Source organism: Gasterosteus aculeatus, chromosome Y (genome assembly GCF_964276395.1).
Source record: "Gasterosteus aculeatus chromosome Y, fGasAcu3.hap1.1, whole genome shotgun sequence".
Lineage (NCBI taxonomy): Eukaryota > Metazoa > Chordata > Actinopteri > Perciformes > Gasterosteidae > Gasterosteus > Gasterosteus aculeatus.
The window spans coordinates 5,271,802-5,295,860 of NC_135709.1; the positions used below are offsets into that span (position 1 = coordinate 5,271,802).

Sequence of the window (24,059 nt, forward strand, 5' to 3'; positions counted from 1 at the left end):
AGGAAGTGTTCTCTTAGTTTTGCCGGTGCTAGACTAGAAATGCTCAACTTGGCATTGCAAATCATGCAGTTAGGACGCTGACTCCCATCACGTTCCGTTATACATGTGAATCCATATTGTACATATTCGTCCGACCACTTTCTTTTTTTGCTCGACATAGTTAGTATGACGGGATTAAAATATTAAGAAATAAATCACACGACGTACCATCACGAGAGTCACAATTCGACTACTGAGCGTGCCAAATTCCCTGCAGCACAGATAGGCCAAGCGATGTTGCGTGATCACCTGCAGCCAATGATGGCCAAGCGGGGCGTGTCATCACGAATCATATGAGTCGGGTGTGTGTCTTGACCTCCGCCGAACCCCTGCGACTGACTCACCGAACCCCTGGGGTTCGATCGAACCTAGGTTAAGAACCACTGGACTAGACTTACACCCCATGCAGTTTCCTTTTATTGAGGTAGTGTAAGCATGATGAGTCGACACTTGTTTGTTAAAACGGTCAGTAGTACAACAGTAGTAGCAAAAGGCATTGTACACCAAACTGGGTATGTCGACTCAAGGTTTAAAACAGCTTACACAGGTGAATGTATGTGTCCGTAAGATAACGTATGAGTGTCTGCAAATGTGTGTCTTGGACTTTCCTCCCATATATTGAGTTGCTTTTCAGTTTGGTGGAGAAAATACAGTTCAGTCCACCATTTCCTGTTTTAACGCAATTAAAACAGGACAATGAAACAGTTTATTGCGTAATGATAATAGCACAATAAGCAGTATTCCCTAACATTACCAAAATCTGATACCAGGAACAAATGCCATCCGTCTTTATGGTGATGAATGCAGTAAGATGCATTTGATAACTGATTAACATGTGTTTTATTATTTATGGTGACGTGAGAAGCAGATGCTATTTTTATATCTGTGTTATTTAGCTGAATAAGTGTCACCTTAAACTCAATCAAAAGTGTTCAGAGAAGTTCTTTATGTCAACACAACACAACAATGTCACATACATTATCTGATGAGAATTAAAGAGCTACACTAAATAATGAGATAGAGATGGCTTGACTGGCTATCAAGAAGCTTTTTTTAGCAGGCCAAGAACTAGGATTGTTAGTACGTGTGAGTGTGTGCATGCGTGTAAGTGTGTGTGCGTGTGTGAGTGTGCGCACATTGAGTATGTGCAGTCTACCTGTGAATGAACTGGGGGGAGTGGCTCCAAACGCTAGGCCCACGCTGCTCCTATAGTATGTGTGGCTAATTCACAAAAAAAGGCTTTCCTCGTCTCCCTCCTCCACCTTCTGTCTCTTCGCCATCTGTTTCTTTCATTCTACATTTCTCTCGTTTGCCGCCTCCTCTCTGTTTTACTCGCTGCCTACACTGCCTTTTATTGCGTTTATGTCTCTTATATATCTTCCCACTGGCTTCCTCTCTTAACCGATTCTCTTCCTCTCTCTCCATGTTAGGTGCGGTGCCTCCCCAGGAGAAGAACAAGGCGCCGAATATTTCAGATGACGACCCCGAAGAGGAGGAGGACGAAGAGGAGGAAGAGGAGGAAGAGGAGATGCCCACGCCTACCACAGACAAAGATTGCCCCAGTCATTCCATCACAGAGGAAGGAAATGTAGATCCACTACAAAAAAAGGTAGAGGACAAAGAGGGGGAGGAGAGGGAGGAAGCGAAGGAAGAGGAGGAGGAATTAAAAGGTGTAGAAGATGAGAATGAAGAAGCGGCAGGGGAGAAGGTAGAGGAGGAAGGGAAGGAAGAAGAAGAGGAGGAGGAGGATGGTGAGGACAAGAAGGAGAAAAACACTAAAAAAGAGGACAATAAGAAAGAGGAGCCAATGAGTGAAAGCAAAACAGAGGAGGCCGTGGTAGAGCAGAAGGAGTCAAAGGAGCAGGAAGGGGAAGAGGAGGACGACGAAGACGATGACGACTACACGACAACGGAACTTCTCACATACACCACCTTCCCGGTCAAACTGCAGAACAACAGAAGCAATTCGCCCAAAATCAACGGGCACATTTTTACACGTTCCGAGGGACTCAAAGCAAACCCCGGCAACCCTGCGCCTCCCCTGCCCAACCCCGAGACACTCCTCGGGCCTCTGGTGGAGTCCAAGCTCAGCTACACAGACCGGGACCACACTCTCAGCTCCGGCTATGAGATGTACAATGGCGACCTGGGTGACCCGGGGCTGACCAACGGTGGCAGCGACCGCCACAGGGCCATTCTCCCTCTCTTTACCGAATTGCCCCTAAATCCTTTGCCGGGGAACCCTGTTCCTGTCAGAACGGCAGACATTGGGGCGGGCCCGTCCCCCAACAGCCCCGCCGTTGACCGCAGTCGTACCATGTCCTCCTCGAGCACGGGAGGCACACCCAAAGGTATACCTGCAAGTGTTCCTTCAATGTCATCGGTTGACAATAACGGTCACGGTTCACACAATTTCTAATGTCTGTTCATTGAACATCTGAGGAATGTTCGGAATGTTTAAGTGGATCCAAAATGTTTGATTCTTTGTACATAATGTTTACACCCCAAAAAATGGGAAGAAACTACCGAAGCAAAAAGTCTCAGCATTTAGTCTACACACCTTCAAGTGACATCAGGGCGATCCCTTTTGTATTGATAAGTTCCATCGACGTTACCGGTTTTATTACCACTTTTTTATTTTTTTTCAAGCTGAATTAATTAAATTGGGCTGTATAAAAAAACGAGACCACCATGAATGTAGGCGGACCAGTGTTGCCAGTCTAATTCAGTTATTTGGTCTTTTAAAATACATAAAAGCTTCACTTGTAAGATATTTACAAGTATTTTATATCATTGGACAATATGTGTATTTTAGCTGGTCTTATCCACAGGCTTTAATTCACGCATCTAATCATCAGATCCTGCAGCATTGTACTGACTCCATCAAAAGTCAGTTATTTTAATACAATTTTTTCGGTTACACTTTTATCTAATATCACTTTTTTAAATGTATTCAATTCATTATTTAAATGCTTAACTACTTTTTATTGTCTGCTGTCCACATACAGTATCTTACTGTTTTTATTAATGACCCAACAACACCTTTTCTCATCCACCCACAGCGGTTATTGTTATAAAGTTTGACTCTCACTTTCCCGCTCTCGGGTCACTTGTATGATCCCATCTCTGGAACTCAAAGAGGTTGCTAAACCAAAACGTAACCAGAAAAAAGCCAGTGAAACAGCTTTAAACAGGTCATCAGCAGTTAGGAGTGGATTACTTGTTCTAGCACAGAGGTTCCCAAACTCAAGAATGCCGCGGCCCACTTTGAAATCTGAAAATCTTTTACGGCCCACCCAAAATTTCCCTCTTCGGGATCAATAAAGTATCCATCTATCTATCAAACCTTTAATCACAACTCTGATCAAAACATAAACTAGGGATGATTAAATGACCTTAAGAATTTAACCGACTAAAAATGTATTAACCGACAATGTATGTTTTGTAAACCATTTTCTCCGGAGCTCATGTGCCGTGTTTTCCGCACAATAAGGCGCACCTTCAATGAATTACCTATTTTAGAACACTTTTCATATATAGGGCGCATCGGATTATAATGCGCATAAGATACTGCAGTCAAACGTTTGACGTCGGGGCGGGTCGATGGGGGGGCGGTGGAGACTGCTTTCAGGGTCCGATCGATGCTGCGAGGTGTGTCCGCTCCCGCCGCCCCCCTCGCCATCCACGCCTTGAATCTTCGGCTACTCTCCAGCCACGCCGCCTGCCAAGGGATCCTTTTAGAATAACTTATTTTCCTCGTTAAGATGGTTCAGCTACTGTAAAGAAAAGGGCACCGTCTCTCGCTCTTTAACATCATCAAGTGCTCGGCGAGAACGACAGCTTTCTTTCTCTGACGCGCCAGGAAACAAGTTCCATATCTCACGCTTTGAGCGCCCGCTCAGCATCTCGCTGTCATAGGCCGAGCTTTAGCATGTTTGGCAGAGCGCCTTGAGCGCCGTGTACAATCAGTATGGATCAACCGATTAACCAATTGATCCATATATAAAACGCTCCGGATTATAAGGCGTACTGTTGTTTTTTGAGAAAAGGAAAGGCTTTTATGTGCGCCTTGGAGTGCGGAAAACACGGTATATTTACTTTAATATTACAAGAGGGCGCCCCATTTGACATTGTTTTGTTTGACGGCGTCTTTTGTTGAATAACGACAGGCGGACAAGAGCAGCCGTTTTATTTATATATTGTAAATGACCTCTCGCGGCCCACCTGCAGTACCTCCGCAGCCCACCACTGGGAATCTCTGTTCTAGCACATTATAGTATGTAAACTCCTGGTCCTCTTTACTTATAGAATGTTTTGACCCGGTTCTTTTCCACTTCCTCCCCTTCCAGTCAGAGCCAGAGCAGCTGATCTGCTGCTAAACCCACTCGACCAGCGAAACGCCGAGTCTATCCGGGTTAAGATCGCTGATCTTGGGAATGCCTGCTGGGTGGTAAGACACAGTAGTTGAGTGTGGCCAGCGAAGCTGAGTCAAACTCCTTGTAATCTCTCTGCCTTATTATTGAGTGTGGCCGGCGAAGCTGAGTCAAACTCCTTGTAATCTCTCAGGCTTATTATTGAGTGTGGCCGGCGAAGCTGAGCCAGACTCCTTGTAATCTCACATATTTATTATAATGCGCCTTATTCTCTTCCGTACAAAAGTTTAACACGCATCTCCTCCCGCACCGTTGATCAGAATTGTCTCAAAATAGTTTGTCGGTAGCATGATGCTAACATGGGGCTAGCTAGCATTGCACTAGTAACAACAGGACCTAACTGCTGACAAGTGGCTAAAACATCCAGAGAAAATTGAGGGGGGGACAGTACAGCCGACAGCCGGGGGGCAAGGCGCGGACGTTACGACGGGGGGGGGGAGCGATGATAACAGCTGACAAGTGGCTATAACAACTAGAGAAAATGTGTCATGTCTTTAGTTTTCTAGCTAGCCTTCACTTGCCTGCTTGCTGTTTCGTGCAAAGGCACCTACAGGCAGGCTAGGCTTTTAGAATTTTCTGAATGTGGCCAGCGAAGCTGAGCCAAACTCCTTGTAATCTCACATACTTATTAGGGTCCTTGCTACGACTAGTCGTAGAGAAACCTATTGTATTTCAAGGAATTATTATTAGGGTCCTCGCTACGACTAGTCGTAGAGGAACCTATTATATTTCATGGAAGTATTGTTAGGGTCCTTGCTACGACTAGTCGGAGAGGAACCTATTGTATTTTAAGGAATTATTTGGGGCCTCGCTACGACTAGTACTAGAGGAACCTATTGTATTTCGAAGAATTATTATTATTAGGGCCTGAGCCGACTGAAAGTTGGGCGAAAGCCCTATTGTGTTTCGAAGAATTATTAGGGCTTAAGCCGACTGCAAGCCCTATTGTCTTCCGAAGAGTTATTACACTTATTATTGTTACACTTACACTTGTTATTACGCAGTTTTGAGGCCTTTAACATATTCAAAAAAGTGCGAAAATTTCCCTGATTGAGCATGTCCAAGGTGCTCTTGGAGCTTCCGCGGCATCTTTCAACTCCTTCACACTTTCAGCTATCAAAACCCTTCAAAACTTAAAATATTCAACTCCTTTCCAGCTTTCCTTCTATGACTTTTCATCTTTCTACCTCTTATACTTAAATTTATATAAATCAATAATCAGCAATATTTTAACATGGTTTTCCAATGGAGATTGTTTTCAAATCCTCTTAAACTTCTTCAACTTTCAGACTTTTCAGCTTTGCCAATCTTTCAGCTACAGACACCATTTAAACGTTCAAATGTTGACACAAGTCTCAACTATTTTATGAAAAAAAACTGCTTGTTGATATCTATTATACATTTTTCATAATCACTGATTATAATTCACTCGTTCTTCGCTCAGTTTTACATGAGTGTGTATTGCGTTTCTTAGAGGGAGACCTCGAGGGCTAAAGTGTGGGGCAGCGTCAGAATCTGGTTAAAAAAATATGGAACTTCTGTCCTCAGAGCCAAAGTATACACTTTTGAGGCTTCATTTCTTTGGATTAATGATGGCATGGTTGTGCTGATTGGATTATGTGTTCATAGAATCCCAGAGTTCTTTAATTTTGGCCTACGGAGACCAACAGTCACACAACCTCTGCTAAAAGCCCTATAGGCTCCAATACAAATCTGGCGACATATTTCTCAAAAAATCCAGAAGGTACACCTTTTGTAAACTGCAACAGGAGCCGTATTTATTACCGGACAGACATAAAAAAAACTCCCTGCATTCGGTAGAGTCTTGGGTCTCGCACAAACGTCTTATCTTTTAGATAGGTGTTATAGTTTTGCACTAGAGGACACTTGTTTGAGGTGTGGATTATGTGTAACTCGCTGTCCTGTCTCTGTCCTTTGAGCAGGTGCGCCGTTACCGTGGATACCAGCACACACGCTGCAGTCTGTCAGTTGGTTAGTTTGTTTCCTCCTCTCTTTTCTGTTCCTCCCCTCTTTCTTCCTCCTTCTCTTTCTTTCTCCTCCACTCTTTCCATTCTTCCCCCTCTCCCTTCCTCACTATTCCACTCTTCCTCCTCCTCCTTTCCCCTCTTTCTTTCTCCCCTTTCTCACTTCCTCCTCTTTTTCCATTCCTCCCCCTCTCTCCCTTCCTCCCTCCCTCTCTTCCCCCCCCTCCCTTCCTCCCCCTCTCTTTCCATTCCTCCCTCTCTTCCCCCTCCCTTCCTCAGCCTCTTTCTTTCTCCCCTTCTTTCTCTTCCTTCCTCCTCCCCTCTTTCTTCCTCATCTTTCTTTCTTCTCTTATCCTTCCATTCTTCCCCCTCTCCTTTTCTCACCATTCCACCCTTCCTCACCCTCTCTTTCCATTCCTCCCCCTCCCTTCCCCTATCTTTCTTTCTCCCTTCCTCCTCCTCTCTTTCGTTCTCCTCTTTTCTATTCCTCCCCTATTTCTTCCTCCTCCGCTTTCTTTCTCCCCCTCTTTCTACCTTCCTCCTCCTCTATTTCGTTCTCCTCTTTTCTATTCCTCCCCTCTTTCTTCCTCCGCTTTCTTTCTCCCCCTCTCTCTCTACCTTCCTCCCTCCCTCTTTCCCCCCTCTCCCTTTCTTACCCTCTTTTTTTATCCTCCTCTTTTTCATTCCTGCCCTCTTTCTTCCTTCCTCCTCCTCTCTTTTGTTCTCCTCTTTCCATTCTTCCCCTCTTTCTTCCTCCTCCTCTTTCTTTCTTCTTCTCTCCTGCCACCCCTCTCCTTTTCTCACCATTCCACCCACACAGAAATGCAATGAGTTTGCGTTCTTTTATACTGATAAAATTGAAGGCATCCGACGCGCCATTAATGTCTCAAACAAAAATGTTGGATCACCACCCTATTTAGGCAAAAGTAACACAGCAATGATGACAAGCTTTAATGCCATAGACTCTCAAACTCTAGTGGAAACGGTGACAAATTTAAAACCATCCACCTGCTGTCTTGATGCTCTACCTACCAACTTCTTTAAGAATGTTTTTGACTGCCTAGCAACAGACGTATTGCAAATAGTTAATAACTCTATTCAGATAGGCCATTTCCCAAAAGCTTTCAAAACTGCAGTTATTAAACCTCTCCTAAAAAAGCGGAGCCTAGATGCCTCTATTATCAACAACTGCAGACCAATTTCAATTCTACCTTTCATAAGTAAAATAATTGAGAAAGTTGTCCTACAACAACTTAATCACTTTCTGGCTTTAACTGGCTGCCACGACAATTTCCAGTCAGGATTTCGACCTCTTCATAGCACCGAGACTGCCCTTATTAAAGTTGTAAATGACATCCGTCTTAACACAGACTCTGGCAAAACTTCAATTTTAATGCTATTAGACCTCAGTGCTGCATTTGATACTGTCGACCACTCAATACTTTTGGACAGGTTGGAAAACTGGGTGGGGCTCTCAGGCACAGTCTTAAGCTGGTTCAGGTCATATCTACAAGACAGGAACTATTTTGTTTCCATTGGTGACTTCGTATCAGAAACAACCAAAGTAACGTGTGGAGTCCCCCAAGGTTCGATCTTAGGGACGACTTTATTCAACATCTACATGCTCCCATTAGGACAAATCATGCAAAAAAATCAAATTTACCACCATTGCTACGCTGATGACACTCAAATCTATGTATTAGCTATCACCAAACGACTATCGCCCCATAGATCTTCTGTGCCAGTGCATTGAGCAAATCAAAGACTGGATGTGTCAAAATTTCCTACAACTAAATGAAGACAAAACTGAGATCATTGTATTTGGTGCTTAAAAAGAAAGGTTTAAAGTAACCCAACACCTTCACTCTCTGTCCCTGAAAACATCAAATAAAGCCAGAAATCTGGGGGTAATTATGGATTCAGATTTACACTTGGAGAGTCACATCAAATCAGTAACAAAATCGGCCTTCTACCACCTCAAAAATGTAGCACGACTTAGAGGGCTCATGTCAGCTCAAGACTTAGAAACACTTGTACATGCACTGTACTAGTAGGCTAAACTATTGTAATGGTCTTCCAAAAAAAACTGTCTCCAGCTCCAGCTTGTTCAGAACGCTGCTGCTAGAGTTCTAACAAAGACCAAAAAATGTGAGCACATTACACCAATTCTTAAATCCTTACATTGGCTCCCAGTATGTCAGAGAATTAATTTCAAAATCCTGCTGCTCACATATAAATCACTACATGGTTTAGGGCCAAAGTATATCACTGATATGCTTCCACTACATAAGCCTTCAAGATCACTAAGATCTTCTGACACCAATCTGTTAGTGATTCCCAGAGTAAATACAAATCATGGGAAAGCATCATTTAGTTACTACGCAACAAACAGCTGGAATAAACTTTAAGACTTGCCCCAACTCTGACCACGTTTATAACAAGACTGAAAACTTTTATGTTCAGCTTCGCCTTCTGCAAAAGTTTACCTACATTGCACTTTTAACCTCTGCCTTTAATTAAACAATTTAAATAAGATTTTAATTTATAATTGTATTTGCTGTTTTTAATTGTCTTTTAATTCCTGCATTTTATTTCACTTTATTGTATGAAATGTTATGATGTGAAGCACTTTGAGTCTGCCTTGTGTATGAAAAGCGCTATACAAATAAAATTGCCTTGCCTTGCCTACCAGTATTTATACTGCTATTAATACCACAACTACTACTCATTTTACTACAAATACTACAATGACTAACAGTTTAGTACTCCAGATGATAAAACTAGTAGTACTACTAACACTATTATTTCTAATAATTATAATCTAATTATTTCTACTGCTGTTGATACTAAAACTACTACTTATTCTAATGCTAATATTATTACTGCCAAAATTACAATTACTACTAATATTACTACAAAAAATATTTTTTTAAGACTCAACTCAGCTTTTGTCATTTCTGAATTTTTCAGAAATATTTAAATTTATAAATTTCTTTAGTATTTTTTAGTCCAGTATTTTTTTAGTCCATTTCAGATTCTTCCAGTTCTGTATTTCCACCAATTTCTTGTAATTTATTTAAGCTTTTCTCAAGTGTGTATTTTCAGCAAATCTGTTGAAGTTAATTTCAGCTTTTCTGATGTCTGTATTTCATCAATATTTTGATATTCTTTCTTCTATAGTTGTTTTATTTCTTTATTTTCAGCAAATCTATAGAAATTCCTTTCCGTTTCTTCCATTTCTGTATTTTCAGCAATTTCAAATTAATTTAAGCTTTTCTTATATCTGTAATTCCAGCAAATGTATTAAAATTCCCTTTAACCTTCTGTATTTTCATCAATTTTCTGAAGTTCATTTCAGCTTTCAGCTTTTTGCATTCCAACGCATTTTCAGCAGGAAATGCATTTTCTAGTTCGCCTTATTCCCTTCCGTACAAAGTTTGGCACGCATCTCCTCCCACACCGTTGGTAGGATTTGCCTCAAAATAGTCTTAAACTGTCGGTACAGATCGGGAATCGTGTGCTATTACCTGAATAGGAGAATAGACAAGAAAAGTCTCCACAGCGCCCCTAGAAAGTTGAAAAGTACAACACTAGGCCAGTTTTTTCCCCCGACACCCGATTGACTTGAAATTTGGCACACATGTGCTCTTGGACATGCTCTACAAAAAAGTAAATCATGGTATGCAAATGCGCCTAACTAGATTTTCCACCATTTTCACACTATGTTCGATTGTCACGAAATTTTCTGTGGATCTTTATTGGGTCAATGCCCCCCTGTCCACTATTAGGATCGTGTAGATATCGCAAAGCTTTGAGAAGCTGACATTACAGTGGCGACGGGGGCGGGGGACGGGGGGGACAATAGGCGGGAGGGCGGGGGGAGCAATAGCATGACACTAGCTAGCATTGCAGGAACGAAGGCATTTCGTTTTGGATGTAAAAAATTAGAATACCTCACGTGCCAAACTGCTTTTCTTTTGTGTTAGTTTTTAATGCAAGTCTAGCCGACATTACGACGGCGGCGGTGGGGGTCGGGTGCCACAATACAGCGGGGGTCAAGTAACGGACGGGCCACACTCTTAAAATTTCTGTGGAATTTTCCAATTGGGATTGACATTTGACATGACTTGATTTGACGGCAATATTTTAAGCTTTCAGGCTTTTGGTCAAATGGTCATCAACATAAACATTACGATCTACTACAGGTCTTGCATTGGAAAAAAAATAAACAAATAAATGAGGGCTATAAAATCATTTATTTCATTCATGTTTAATTCTGTATTTAAGTAATAAAGTGGATGCCGTAGGTTAATGAGACACTAGGATGCAATAATTCATTGTAGGCAAGTTATTTTTTCATTAATCTATCATGTTATTCTTTCCTCTGTTCTCTCCTTTCTCCTCTCCTCACATGAATACAGCACAAGCATTTTACAGAGGACATCCAGACTAGACAGTATCGTTCCATTGAAGTCCTGATAGGAGCTGGTTACAGCACCCCTGCAGACATCTGGAGTACTGCCTGCATGGTGAGGACACAACCATAACAGTACTATACACTGTTAGGCCAAACTAGTTGACTTTACTAGAAAATTGCATGGAAATCCATTGCCTCAAACCATTTAAGTTTTTACAAATGGAGGACCTGAACAAGTTAAGTTGTGTTAACATAGATGCTGTAGACATATGTCAATGTCAATTTTATTTATATAGCACTTTTAAAAGCCAATGGCCACCCAAAGTGCTTTACAGGATAAAAATAATCAGCAGCAATAAACAATACGAGCAAAAGTAAAACAACAAACAAGCAAAAACAGTAAAAGGCAAACAAATAAAAGATCCAATACAGGTGACTTAACTCAGCCAAATGCCAAGGTAAACAAGTGGGTCTTGTTTACCTTGGCGAGTTTTAAAAGTAGAAAGGCTAGTCCCAGACCGCACAGAAAACGGCAAAGTGTTCCACAGTGTGGGTATGTACAGTATGTAAGTATGTATGTATGTAAGCCCACATTAGTAATCATTACTCAAAATCATTAGTACATTAAACATTTTTTTCATTAAGTTTAATGAAATAACTATTATCAGTTCAACATACATAAGCATATACAAACAAATTACTAATATAACATTATGTATTGCTACTTAAGATCATTAGTTTTTAAGTAATGTTTACTTAAATTCATTATACTATGCATTGTCTCAAGAAAATTGTATAGAAGGAAACAAATTCAACATTACATTTTAACATTTCAATGTGTTTTATTCTTTCAAAACATTGCAAACACAAGTGGTTGAACAGTCCCATCTCCTCATTCAACATAGCCATAATTTAAAATAAGTAGGAGGAGCTATTAATGCCCACGGCTGAGCAGACCCCACGGTTGAGGTGTCTCTGCATATAAAATCTAAACGTTATGTACAAATATGTAAACAACAGAACTACAATCATAATTACAATAGACTAGCACAATAATGTAAACATTTTCCTCAGACCAGAAGAGGCACAGTGAAAACACTGTTAAATGGCAGCATCTTGTATGTGAAAACCCTGTTAAATGGTAGCACCTTATATATTTTGATTGTGTACGGACCTATATTCACCCCTGGCTGCAGCTGCGCCATGGAAAAGTTGAACGCAGACGTGACTTCTTAGAGTAGACCCGACATACAGTTTTTACATTGTAAGCTGGTTCTTCAAGGTTTATAACCTTGGTTTTAGTTCACTGTGGCCCAACGTGAGAAGAACCTGTGCTAGATGAACTGGAATCTGAGCATCATAGACTTGGGGTAGTTCAGATGCAGCACATATGCAAGTCCAAACAGAAGACACAGAGCTTGGCAGTTCTTGAATGTCCATCAGAACTTCAACGATGATCTTCAATGAGACTGGACTGAGATGTAGGAAGACACACAGCACCTTCTCTTTCAACGAGGAGGATCCCAACTCAATATTGCGGAATGAGTCATCATCATCCGAGTCCTTAACAAATAATAACAATGCAAAACCACAATTATTATATTCCTCATGAAATAACTATCAATGATGTTAATCAATGTAGCATAGTTACAGGAGAATCAGACACCCGAAGGAAGGTGTGAACTTTATTCTATAAAACTATGCTCACAGGGTTCATCAAATAATGGTAACAGTTCTAAATTATTATTATTATTATTATTATTAGAAAGTAAGGGAGCCCCCTTTTAGATTGAAATATGTCGATTAGCCGAAGACTGTGTCAATCAAGGCTTTCGGTAAATTCCTGCTGCTCCAGTATCACCTGTTCAGACTAAGAGGTACATGTTCTTCCTCAGAAGTTCCACTACCAGAGGCTATTTCTGTTTTGAACATGGCCCTGAGGGCAGTAAACTGTATTTGGTCCCTTGCAGACTTTTGCTACCTCCAATTGTTTGTTCTGTGCAGCTTACTTATATGTCTAGTAAAAGCAGAGTACACATTAGTATACAAGTTACATCCTTTATATGAACAGTGGACTCTGTGATGAACTTTTAAATGTGTACTGCGCAAGTGAGTGAAAAAAGCGGAAAATCACACAAGTGGCAGTGAAAAGTGACTTGTGCAGTTTCAGACAGTTGTGCATCCTGTGTTTTCTGGTGGTCTAAGTGAACTTAATTAATTAATATAGTTAAATGTGCACAAACAACAAGGAAACAGTACAGTTCTACTGTAGCTCCCATGTTTTAACAGGTAACCTCTTTTCCCAGTTAGGAACTCACAATATTTACACTTCCACTGCATCTTCACAAACCTGTAAAAACAAGAAGAAAACTATTAGCTCAACTTTCAGTTCAACAACCCAATTACAGTAACATTAGCTCCACTGCAAAATGTTAACCAGCCTCTATTACTAGCTGATAACCAACTAATGACCTTGTGCCTTGAGAATCTAACTAAGTTACTGCTATAAATCAAAAAAATAACTCCTGTGCAACCTAACCAAACACCATTTTGAAAAGCTAACGTAACGTTAGCTTATCGTTAGCTAGCTTAAAACACAGCACATGTACAGACTCACCATTACACTTGGTGTAAAGTTGTTTCCAAAATCCTGCAGCTTCGTCAAAAGCCGTTAACGCAGTCGGACGGCGGAATAGCGGAGCCTTTGGACTCGTCACTGCGCTGCACGCGGCTCTAACGTCAGCGTCAATTAATGACCAGCTTTTAAATTGAGTGAAATTCAAACAGACTCCTCCCCCTTACAGAAAGTTATCAAGTGAAAGTGACGTGTGCAGAATGAAAGAAAGTGACCGGTGGAATGTCAGAGTCAGTCAGTGGGGGACCGGGCTCTGTTGATGAGCCCGACTGCTAACGGGAAGAAACTGTTAGTGTGGCCTGATGGACCTCAGCCTCCTACCAGATGGAAGGGGCACAAACAGTTTTTTTCTGGGGTGAGAGGGGTTGGCTACAATCTTTTTGGCTCGCTTCAGGGTCCTAGAAGCGAACAAGTCCTGCAGTTGACGGCATAATGCAGCCGATCACCCTCTCTGCAGAGCGGATGACACGCTGCAGCCTGCCCTTGTCCTTGGCTGTGGCTGCAGCGTACCAGACGGTGATGGAGGATGGACTCGATGATGGCCTCGATGATGGCCGTGTAAAAGTGCACCATCATCGTCTTTGGCAGGTTGAATTTCTTCCGCTGCCTCAGGAAGAACAACCTCTCCTGGGCCTTCTTGGTGACGGAGCTGATGTCCTAGGTGATGATGGAGCCCATAAAACGGAAGGAATTCACAATAGTGACGGGGGAGTCGCACAGAGTGATGGGGAAAGGTGGGGCTCTCTTTCTCTGGAAATCCACAACCATCTCCACTGTCTTTAGAGCATTGAGCTCCAGGTTGTCCTGGCTACACCACGACACCAGATGGTCAGACTCCCAACTGTAGGCGGACTCATCCCCACCAGAGATCAGTCTGATGAGAGTGGTGTCATCCGCAAACTTCCGGAGCTTGACGGACTGGTGACTGGAGGAGCAGCTGTTGGTGCACAAGGAGAAGAGCAGAGGGGAAAGAACGCAGTCTTGGGGGGAACCGGTGCTGATGGTCCGAGAGGCTGAGACATGTTTCCCCAGCTTCACGTGCTGCTTCCTGTCAGACAGGAAGTCTGTGATCCACTTGCAGGTGGAGTCGGGCACGTGTAGCTGAGAGAGTTTGTCCTGCAGCAGAGACGGGATGATGGTGTTGAAGGCAGAGCTGAAGTCCACAAATAGGATCCTGGGGAGTCCAGATGCTGGAGGATGTAGTGGAGGGCCATGTTGACAGCATCGTCCACAGACCTGTTGGCTCTGTAGCCGAACTGCAGGGGGTCCAGGAGGGGTCAGTGAGGGTCTTCAGGTGGGACAGGACTTGCCGTTCAAAAGACTTCTTAACTACAGAGGTCAGGGCGACGGGCCTGTAGTCATTGAGTCCTGTGATCCTGGGCTTCTTGGGAACAGGGATGATGGTGGAGGCCTTGAAGCAGGCTGGTACGTGGCATGTCTCCGGGGAGGTGTTGAAGATGTCAGTGAAAAACGGAGACAGCTGGTCAGCACAATGCTTCAGGGTGTGAGGGGAAACGGAGTCCGGGCCTTACGGGGGTTTTGTCTTTTAAAGAGCTGGATAACGTCTCTCTCCAGAATAGAGAGGGTCGTTGTTGGTGGGCGAGAGGAAGGTGATATAGATGTAGAGGCGTGAGCCCCTGATGGGCTGGGGGAGGGAGGGGAAGGGGACTGGGGCAGGTTGGTGGAGCTGTGGGGGATGGGATAAGGACATTGTCTATAAAAGCTGCAGTAGAACTCATTCAGCTCGTCTGCCAGGCGGAGCTCATTCATGGAGTGTTTTTTTTTTGGCTTGTAGTTAGTGAGGTGTTTGAGGCCTCTCCAAACCGAAGCAGAGTCACTTGCTGAGAACTGTTGTTGGAGTTTCTCAGAGTACAGTCGTTTAGCCTCTCTCACCGTTTGCTAAACTTGTATTTTGACTCTGTACAAGTCTTTGTCCCTACTCCTAAATGCCTGATCCTTCTGCAGACGTAGTTCTCCGAGTTCCGCTGTAAACCAGGGTTTGTCGTTGTTGTAACTCACCCTGGTGCATGATGGTACACAGCTGTCCTTACAGATGCCGATGTAAGAATTTACAGCCTGTGTGAACCTATCCAGGCTGTCAGTAGCCGTCCTGAAACCATCCCAGTCTGTGCGGTCAAAGCACGCCCGAAGATCCTCCAGCGCCTCACTGGTCCAGTTCTTGAATTCCCTCACCACAGGTTTACAGAGCTTTAGTTTCTGTCTGTATGCAGGAATCAGATGGACCATGACATGGTCAGAGTGTCCCAGTGCAGCACGAGGGACGGCGCGATAAGCCCTGCTTACTGTCGTGTAACAGTGATCCAGCGTGTTCTCCTCTCTGGTGGGGCATTTAATAAACTCTGCTAAACATCATCAGTGCATTCAATACTTCAATAGCTACATTAGTGCAAAGCAACTAAATAGATTTAGTAATGACACAGTTGTTTTGCAAAACATGTAAAATAAGTAATGATCACTCAAAAAAAATTCCGGGTTTAGAGTGTACTTACACTAGTTTACGCACATAAATGTAAACACTATGGCCCTGAGGGCAGTAAACTGTATTTGGTCCTTTGCAGACTTTTGAGCTTGCTACAGGAGATTACTTGTTTGAGCCCCACTCTGGAGAGGACTACTCCCGTGATGAGGGTGAGTATTTAGATCTTTATGTCGCAAAAAAAGGAAAATTCTGAAATAATTCTACAATCTACAATATTTTCTAGATATTGACTTGAAGATAAAAATGAGCTTCTGGTGATGGAAAATGTTCAATGTAGCACAGTAATGAAAATGTAATCAGTTTAATATATTTTTATATCAACATTTGTGTCAGTGCTTTATTTAACCGCATTTGAAACATCTAAATACCTTCGTTGTTCAAATGCATTGATGCTCTCCTACGACTTGTGGTTAAGGTTGTTTCTTTATCATTAACTCAAAGGTAATTATATTAAAGCAATAAGGTACGAGAGGCTGTACTTTATCGTCTGACAATGTAACAGTTCGGGGGCGTTGGCAACCCACGAACCGTTACATTATTAAAGATAAAATACTGCCTCAAGTACCTAATTGCTTTTATAATGCGGTTACCAGCAAAATTATAAATAGTAAGTAAATAGCTGCCTTTAAGTACAAAATAGTTGTAGCCACGAAACATTGTGTATCGCATTTCAGTAGTCTAGAGAAAAAAAATGTAATGCCATACACAATGTTGATTGTACAGTAGGAGGAATTCTAGGTATGTTTAGTGAGCATGTGGTCGGTATCAAAGGGGGCCATTATTTCGATCTAAGCACCTGAGCAATGCACAACAACTGCAATAAATCAGTAACAGTTGTCTTGTAAGTAAGAGATGGCCACACTGAGAGAAGTTTAAACTATTGCCACCCCTCCTCCCAAAACCCCCAATCCACTGTCAGCTGTGAACCCTGTCCTCTCATTCTGCTGGTATGCTTCCTCTCATCTTCAGCCTACTCAAACAACTCCTGGCATCGTGCTTCATGGCTAGACATGTGCAGCATAACAGATCAGTTCAACAGTTAGTAACTAAAGCATGAGCGCATCATCACCCAGCTACTCCATATCCTGTGAGAATATGTGTATCGGCTCACATGTTACTCTATCAAGCCACACAGCTCTTTTAATTGCAACATCATCCTCACCTCTTTGTCTTCCATCTCTCTGTGATCTTTGAGCATCTAATCATGTTGCATGTGACACACAGTTAACCTCATTTAGCATGTTGCGCACAGTGCACAACATGCCATGAGCTAGTGCCACTTTTACCTCGACATGCTGATTTACACCTTTTGAACTCCGATTATTGAGGCCAAATTTAAAATCTATCGTCGGTTTCCGGTTGAGTCAATTCTGATTGTGTATGCATGCAATGGTAACACTTTACATACATATGACATAACATTGTCATAACCATGACATGACAGCTGTCATGAATATCAATGAATACTTATGACAGTTGTCGTTAAGTGTCATTTGGTAAGTTTTGTCACGTTAGATGTAAATGTGACATTGTCTGAGATGTCCTTGTTATGACAACTTGACATAAACCAAGACAACAAAACCTGTCATAAACATGTCATAGCAGACCTGTCAAACTTAAGAAAAACGTTTGGCTTCAAATCTTAGAGCGACATTAAACCGTCATATATGGATGGTTTTGACATTCGCTGTGATAAAACCATTACAATTGTGTCATGAATGTTGTCCTTTTCATTGAGATGTCGTTAAGTGTAACTACACTGTTAAATTACTTTATAACTGTCACATTTCCCTCCTACAGTGATTTAATGATTTTAACTTTTCATTAAGATGTCATTGTGTGTAATTACATAGTAAAACCAGTTTATAACAGTGTCACGACTGGTGTCTTTGAATTCAAGTAAAGTGAAACGATTTGAATGTTTCGTTAAAATGTCATTAAGTGTTATTACACTGTCAGATGATATAAATACCATAACAAAAGCCACAGACAAGTCAAGAGATAGTGTTTCCTTTATGTGTTTCAACACAAAACATTTGGTTGTGATGTTCATCCAAAGTGACAGTTTGTAAAACACAAGCAAGGATCTGCTCAGGAAAACATATAATGAGTTTGACACGACATAGATGCATAAATGCCAGCAGACATTGTAGAGATTTTTTTTTTTTACTTTACTTGTTTTTTCATGGAAAAGTCTGCCCAACACACCTTTGTAATGGCGTACACCCAACCAGTTGTGTCACTCTATCATCTTAAGATGAAGATTGAGTGATTCAGGAGTATGATTCCCTCTGTGACGCCATACTTCCAGCTTGTAGCTTTGCCATGCACGCTCAATATGCTGAGTATGAGCACCAGTCTCTCGGTCCACAAAGTTGTTTTTATGGCAGACAGAATAATGATCATACCCATACCGGGCAGGTTGCCTTTTGTAGGCACGCCATTCCTCACTGAGGATGGATGTTCTGGGTCTGACATGGCGTCTAATATGACCTATAAGTGTATTCCTTCTGAGATCCCTGACGAGTCTCAGAATGGGTCTTCTGGACTTCCTGTCGACCTCCAACATTCAACAAGACCCACTGCTGTTCACAGTGCCAAGTGTTGCCACATCGACCACGATGGTACTAAAAGTAAATAAGAGAACACAAATATTTCATAAGGTTTGGGCTGTATTACATTTTAACATGTGTCCTTCCCACATGCCCTGCCGGATAAAGTATAAAATATTACTCATCATAAAATCTTGATCTAAATATAGTACAGATGCATAGAAATATATATCCCACCTTTCGTCTTTGGGCAAATTTGCTCATCAATAACAACAAATCGATGACAACCACCAATCCTCATCCATCTTTTCCCCAGTCGCTTGACAGCAGCAATGCACACCTTCAAATGTGAAAATAAAATATCTTAAGCTATAACTATGCCTTAGTATGGAATTAGCCCTAAGCTGCTACAAGCTGTGGAAGAGGACCAGGCAAAAGAATTTGAAGAGGTCCCTATTCAGCCAAAGAAAAAAAAGATAATCAAATATTCCCCAAGGAAAACAAGTAAGTCTAGCCTATTTATGCTTTTTTTTTTACTACTTTCACCAGTAGGGCTAGAAATGTATTTATACGTATTTATACATACACATATATACACATATGTCCATTTTTGCCTATCTTATCAATAAACAATATGCACAAAAGTACTGGGAATTTTGTTGGTGTACTGCAGTGCAATGAATTTATGTATGTTAATGAATTAGATTAACATATAAGGACACAGATCAATATATTGCACTCCAGTACAGCTCCACTATTCACTGACCTCAATAATACACTTAAAGTACTTCCTCTGTTGCAGTGTCTCCAACAGGGGCATTGGAGTTTGCCAAACTGAAGGAACAAACCAAGATGGACCGACAGAAGATTGAACACCTTGAGGAGCGCATTAATTACCTGGAGGAGGCCAACAAGGACCTGAAAGCTGACAAGGACGTCCTACTTGCCCAAATTAAGGAAGCCCCCAGCACACTTGCATCTTCTGGGAAAGGTAAAAATGCACTAAAATTAACATCCATGCAGTACCAGTTATTTGAGGAACCAGAAATAGAAATAGGCTGGGCACAGAGTGTAAGGATATATTATTATATACGATTGCATTGTTGTTACAACTGAGATGTCCAATTGAGCTGAAATACTATTTTCCCAAGTTCTACCAAAATGTTTCCGATATGACCTGATAAGTCTCTGGTGATGGCATTGCTGTGTAGAAGAAATGTTATGCACTGAGATAGAGTAGAGCCATCACTCACTGTATGCTACACACACACACACACACACACACACACACACACACACACACACACATCTATAACAAAGCCTCTTCTTGCACACGTGCAGTTGTCTGCTCTCAAAAAAGTGACTCTGCATTAAAAAAAAGTATACTAGTTTTTTGCTTTGTTTACTTAAAAACATCTCTGCTTCTCCACCTAGCCCCCACTTTGCTTCCCCCAGGCAAGACTGCTCTGGAACCTTCTTCATCTTCGACTTCAACATCGACATCTCCCTCCTCAGACTCCAGCCTCTTATCATCCTCAGAAGAAGAGGAGAAGAAAAAGAAAAGGAAGAAGTCCAAGAAAAAGACCAATAAGTCAAAAACACTCCCTGAATCATACAGCCGTTCAAGAAGTAAGCAGAGATATTGATCATCTTTATAATCACCTTTATAACAATCCTAAAGTTGACTGCTGCTTAACCTTTTATGGATTACATTTGTATGAAAAGCAACTACTTCCATGGGCTTTGTTAATAATAATTACATGGGACTAAAGATAATGTTATATCGATGTCTTGCTAATGGTATATTTGAGTAATCATTCTGTATAGCTCTCTTGATCTCCTCAAGTTATTCTATGATCTCCTCCAGTTTTGTTATATATCTAACCTCTGAAAAAAATGTACTTACTGTACCATCCAAGTTCACTGTGCATCCTCTATCCAAGCTGGTTATGTTTTGTACAAGCAGGTAAGAAAGGACATTACCTCCTGGGCATCCTCCTTCTAGGCTGGTGAAGGCAGATATTGCTAGCCACAGAGTCAGATAGGGAAGTCTAATATATCCAGCCTAGAAGAAGGATGCAAAAGTAAGTAGGATCCTTTCTCATCTGCTAGTACTACAAAACCTATAAGGTGCCAAATCAACAATGCCAGTACATGCCTAAAAAACTGACCTATTTTGTTTGTTTTTCTGTTGTGTTCTTAAGTAACCACAACAGATGGAGTGATCCGTCGCTATAAGGATGTCCTTCGTATCTTCAAAAAGTGTGGATCCATGAAGAAAGCCTTTGCGAAAATGAATGTTGATCGAAACACAATTGCACGCACAGCTATAATTGCTGAGCTCGCAATTACTTTTTAGGACGCGTTCCAAGGTCTGCTGACAGGTGATGGAGATCAAATGAAGATTTGTGTGCTTGCAGAGCATTGCCGTGGGGCTATAAACGAGGAGATGGCCGAAACCAACACAGCAAAAAAAAGGAAAGCTCCTCCCAATAATGTATAAATATACTTAAGAATATTAATTTTGTTCACACTTGTTTACATTTTGTCAAACAATTGTTTAAACTTGGTGTTAAACTTTGTTAAAAAGGTTAATCTGTTTATATACACAATTCACAGAAATACATTTTACAAGTTTGTTTTTTCTGCTTCATCTTAAGATGCTAGAGTGGCACAACAACAAAATGTTTTTTGTTGAAACACATAAAGGAAACACTATCTCTTGACTTGTCTGTTGCTTTTGTTACGGTATTTATATTATCTGACAGTGTAATAACACTTAATGACATTTTAACAAAACATTCAAATCGTTTCACTTTACTTGAATTCAAAGAAAACAGTTGTGACAATGTTATAAACTGGTTTGACTATGTAATTACACACAGTGACATCTTAATGAAAAGTTAAAATCATTAAATCACTGTAGGAGAGAAATGTGACAGTTATGAAGTCATTTAACAGTGTAGTTACATTTAACGACATCTCAATGAAAAGGACAACATTCATGACACAATTGTAATGGTTTTATGACAGCGAATGTCAAAACCATCCATATATGACGGTTTAATGTCGCTCTAAGATATGATATCAAGTAAAGTGTTACCGTTGCCACTTTACTCCCACTGAATGTCGTCACCTCTGCTGTGGAGGCACAGCTCACTAACACAGATTTCTCTTCTCCACTGTCGGTGACTGTCTCTTTATATTCCTCACCGATCCTTCTACCTGTCACTTCCTGTTCCTGTTTTATTTTCCTACCAACAAAAAATCCTCTTACATTTTACTTTCATCTCTCCCTCTCTTTCATTTAAATTTGCCCTTCTTTTTCTCTACCCTGTCTCTCTTTTGCATCGCCCTCTTTTTTTCCCCCTCATTCCTTTTCCTTCTTACCGCCCTCCTCCTCCCCCCTTTCTCCTCCATAGACCATATAGCCCATATCATAGAGCTGCTGGGCTGTATTCCGAGGCACTTTGCGCTCTCCGGAAAGTATTCTCGGGAGTTCTTCAACCGAAGAGGTAGCGCTGGCCAGAGCTGGTGGGACTGGCACACACCGATGTCTGAAATGAACATACATGGACACTAGGGGACAGTCGCCCCATGAACTTGGTGATGCTTATGATGCTTTGGATTTAATTTTGGTAATAATTGGATGCATCGATAGAGATTGTGACTGCAAAGAAAAAAGAGAACAATCCTATGCAATCCTCCTCACTTCAGGGTGTCGAAGTAGCAGCGTGTCCATGTGGGGCTCCAAGGCAGCAGTGTGTGTCAGTCCCATGCAGCCAGTTATATTGATGTGTGTGTGCATGCTGTAATGATGAATCGTGCTTATTCCTTCTGTGACGTATGTCGTGGTGGGTAAACCACGTAGCTTTGATCACCTCGTGAAGGTCGCACGCAGTGTTTGCTGCCGGTTAGTAGAGCAAACACTTTTTCCCCAAGAAAGGTAAACAAACTGTTTGTAGTTTATAGCACGGATACAATATGAGGAATAAAAACAGTTCAGATAGTTTAAGCATTGATTAATTGTAGTTAATTGATTTTCATTGGTGATACTGGAATGCAGCAGGATGGTTATTTTTCTAAACATATATATAAATATTCAGAAATCCTATTACCACAAAATACCATGTGATCCATTTCGATTTCTTACTGGCAGTTGAATTTTGTGAAAACAATCAAATTAACCGTGAAGTAATTAATCACGACACACTTTATGATCAAAGGCGTAGTCTACTGTTGCATTCAAATCTCATACGGTAATATTAGAAATAGTTATGATCGTTAAGTCCTACATACAGTGAGGCTGTAGCTCCCTGTATCTCCTGTCTTGTTCTCCTGCTTCTGCTTTGAGCCCGGTGTTTGGATCTGTGTTGGTACTGCTCTCATTTATTTTAATTTTTCTCTTAAAGGACTCATCGTATGCCCATTTTTCCACAAGTTGATATGGTTCCTTGGGGTTTCAATGAAATGTTTGTAACATATTTTGGTCAAAATACCACAAGAATAATTTCAAACAGCACCCTTTTACACTGTCAAAAACACCTCCCCACAGATTGACCTGTTTTGAGTGCCTGTGAGAGCGCAAAGTGCCTACCTACGTAGACGTTGGTGGTGATCCCATTTGACGCACTCAAGCATATCGTTTCTGACACCACAACACAACACCACACCACAACAAGGCGCGTGAGTTGTTTTTTTCCAGCGTTTTTGTGTTGGGAGACATGCCAGATACCCAAATTAACGTATAGAAGCACTAAAAAAGTGGAATTTTCATAATATGGCCCCTAATATGGAACATTTAGATCTCCTTCCCTTTCTGCTCGTATACTCTTCATAATGTACCTTGAGACCTGAATATTCTGCCTTTGATGTTGTTTCTATCTGAGGTCTGAGCCTGCACTTGATGTCTCAATGTTCTCCTTTTCATCCCACGGCGCTCTGTTAATCCAGTCGGACCTGCTCGGCCTCTCCGGTCCGCCACGCAGCCTTTCTGTTTAAAACTCCGGTGTAGAAAGTAGACAAATTGATTGGAAACAAAATGATTGATAAACACAACACTGGTTTCTGACAAGCATTTATACAAAAACATGTGCTTCAACGCTGTGCTAGATCAGTACAATATGAGACAAGTCAGGATCCTTTTCCCCCAGTTCTCCAATCAGTGTACGGGGAAGAGAGGTTCCCACTGAACAACTTTAGGCCATCACTCTAACATCTGTTCTCATGATTTGCTGCCAAGAACTTTTCCCTCCGTCGTTGCAGTACCTCACTGGGTAGCACTAAACTAAGCAGTAACACACAGAGGTGCTGTTATGACATCAGATTAATGAGTTAATTCACCCAAATAACCAAATCAGTCCACTTACCTCCTTGGGAATCAAGCCATGTAAGATTGTTTTGTTTGTGTTTATTAAAATAAATTACATTTGAAAATTCAACAGCAAAATCTTACCTTAAAAATGTGATCTTGGTTCCGAAAGTATAGAGACTACTTA

General features: G+C 41.5%; 1 protein-coding gene across 3 annotated transcripts in view; it reads left to right on the top strand.

Moving 5' to 3' along the window:
- LOC120812332 (SRSF protein kinase 2-like) overlaps nucleotides 1–24,059 on the top strand; it is a 96,092-nt gene that overhangs the window by 70,552 nt on the left and 1,481 nt on the right. Inside the window, exons 10-16 of one of the 3 annotated variants that reach the window (XM_078097392.1) lie at nucleotides 1,470–2,390; nucleotides 4,389–4,489; nucleotides 10,879–10,986; nucleotides 16,089–16,158; nucleotides 19,364–19,552; nucleotides 19,996–20,190; nucleotides 20,766–21,400. In XM_078097392.1, coding sequence (XP_077953518.1) covers nucleotides 1,470–2,390; nucleotides 4,389–4,489; nucleotides 10,879–10,986; nucleotides 16,089–16,158; nucleotides 19,364–19,552; nucleotides 19,996–20,190; nucleotides 20,766–20,920 — 1,739 coding nt within the window. In that variant the 3' untranslated portion in view covers nucleotides 20,921–21,400. Of the gene's footprint in view, nucleotides 1–1,469; nucleotides 2,391–4,388; nucleotides 4,490–10,878; nucleotides 10,987–16,088; nucleotides 16,159–19,363; nucleotides 19,553–19,995; nucleotides 20,191–20,765; nucleotides 21,401–21,983; nucleotides 22,077–24,059 lie in introns of those variants that run through there. The other 2 variants (XM_040168214.2, XM_040168215.2) reach the window with 2 other exon arrangements.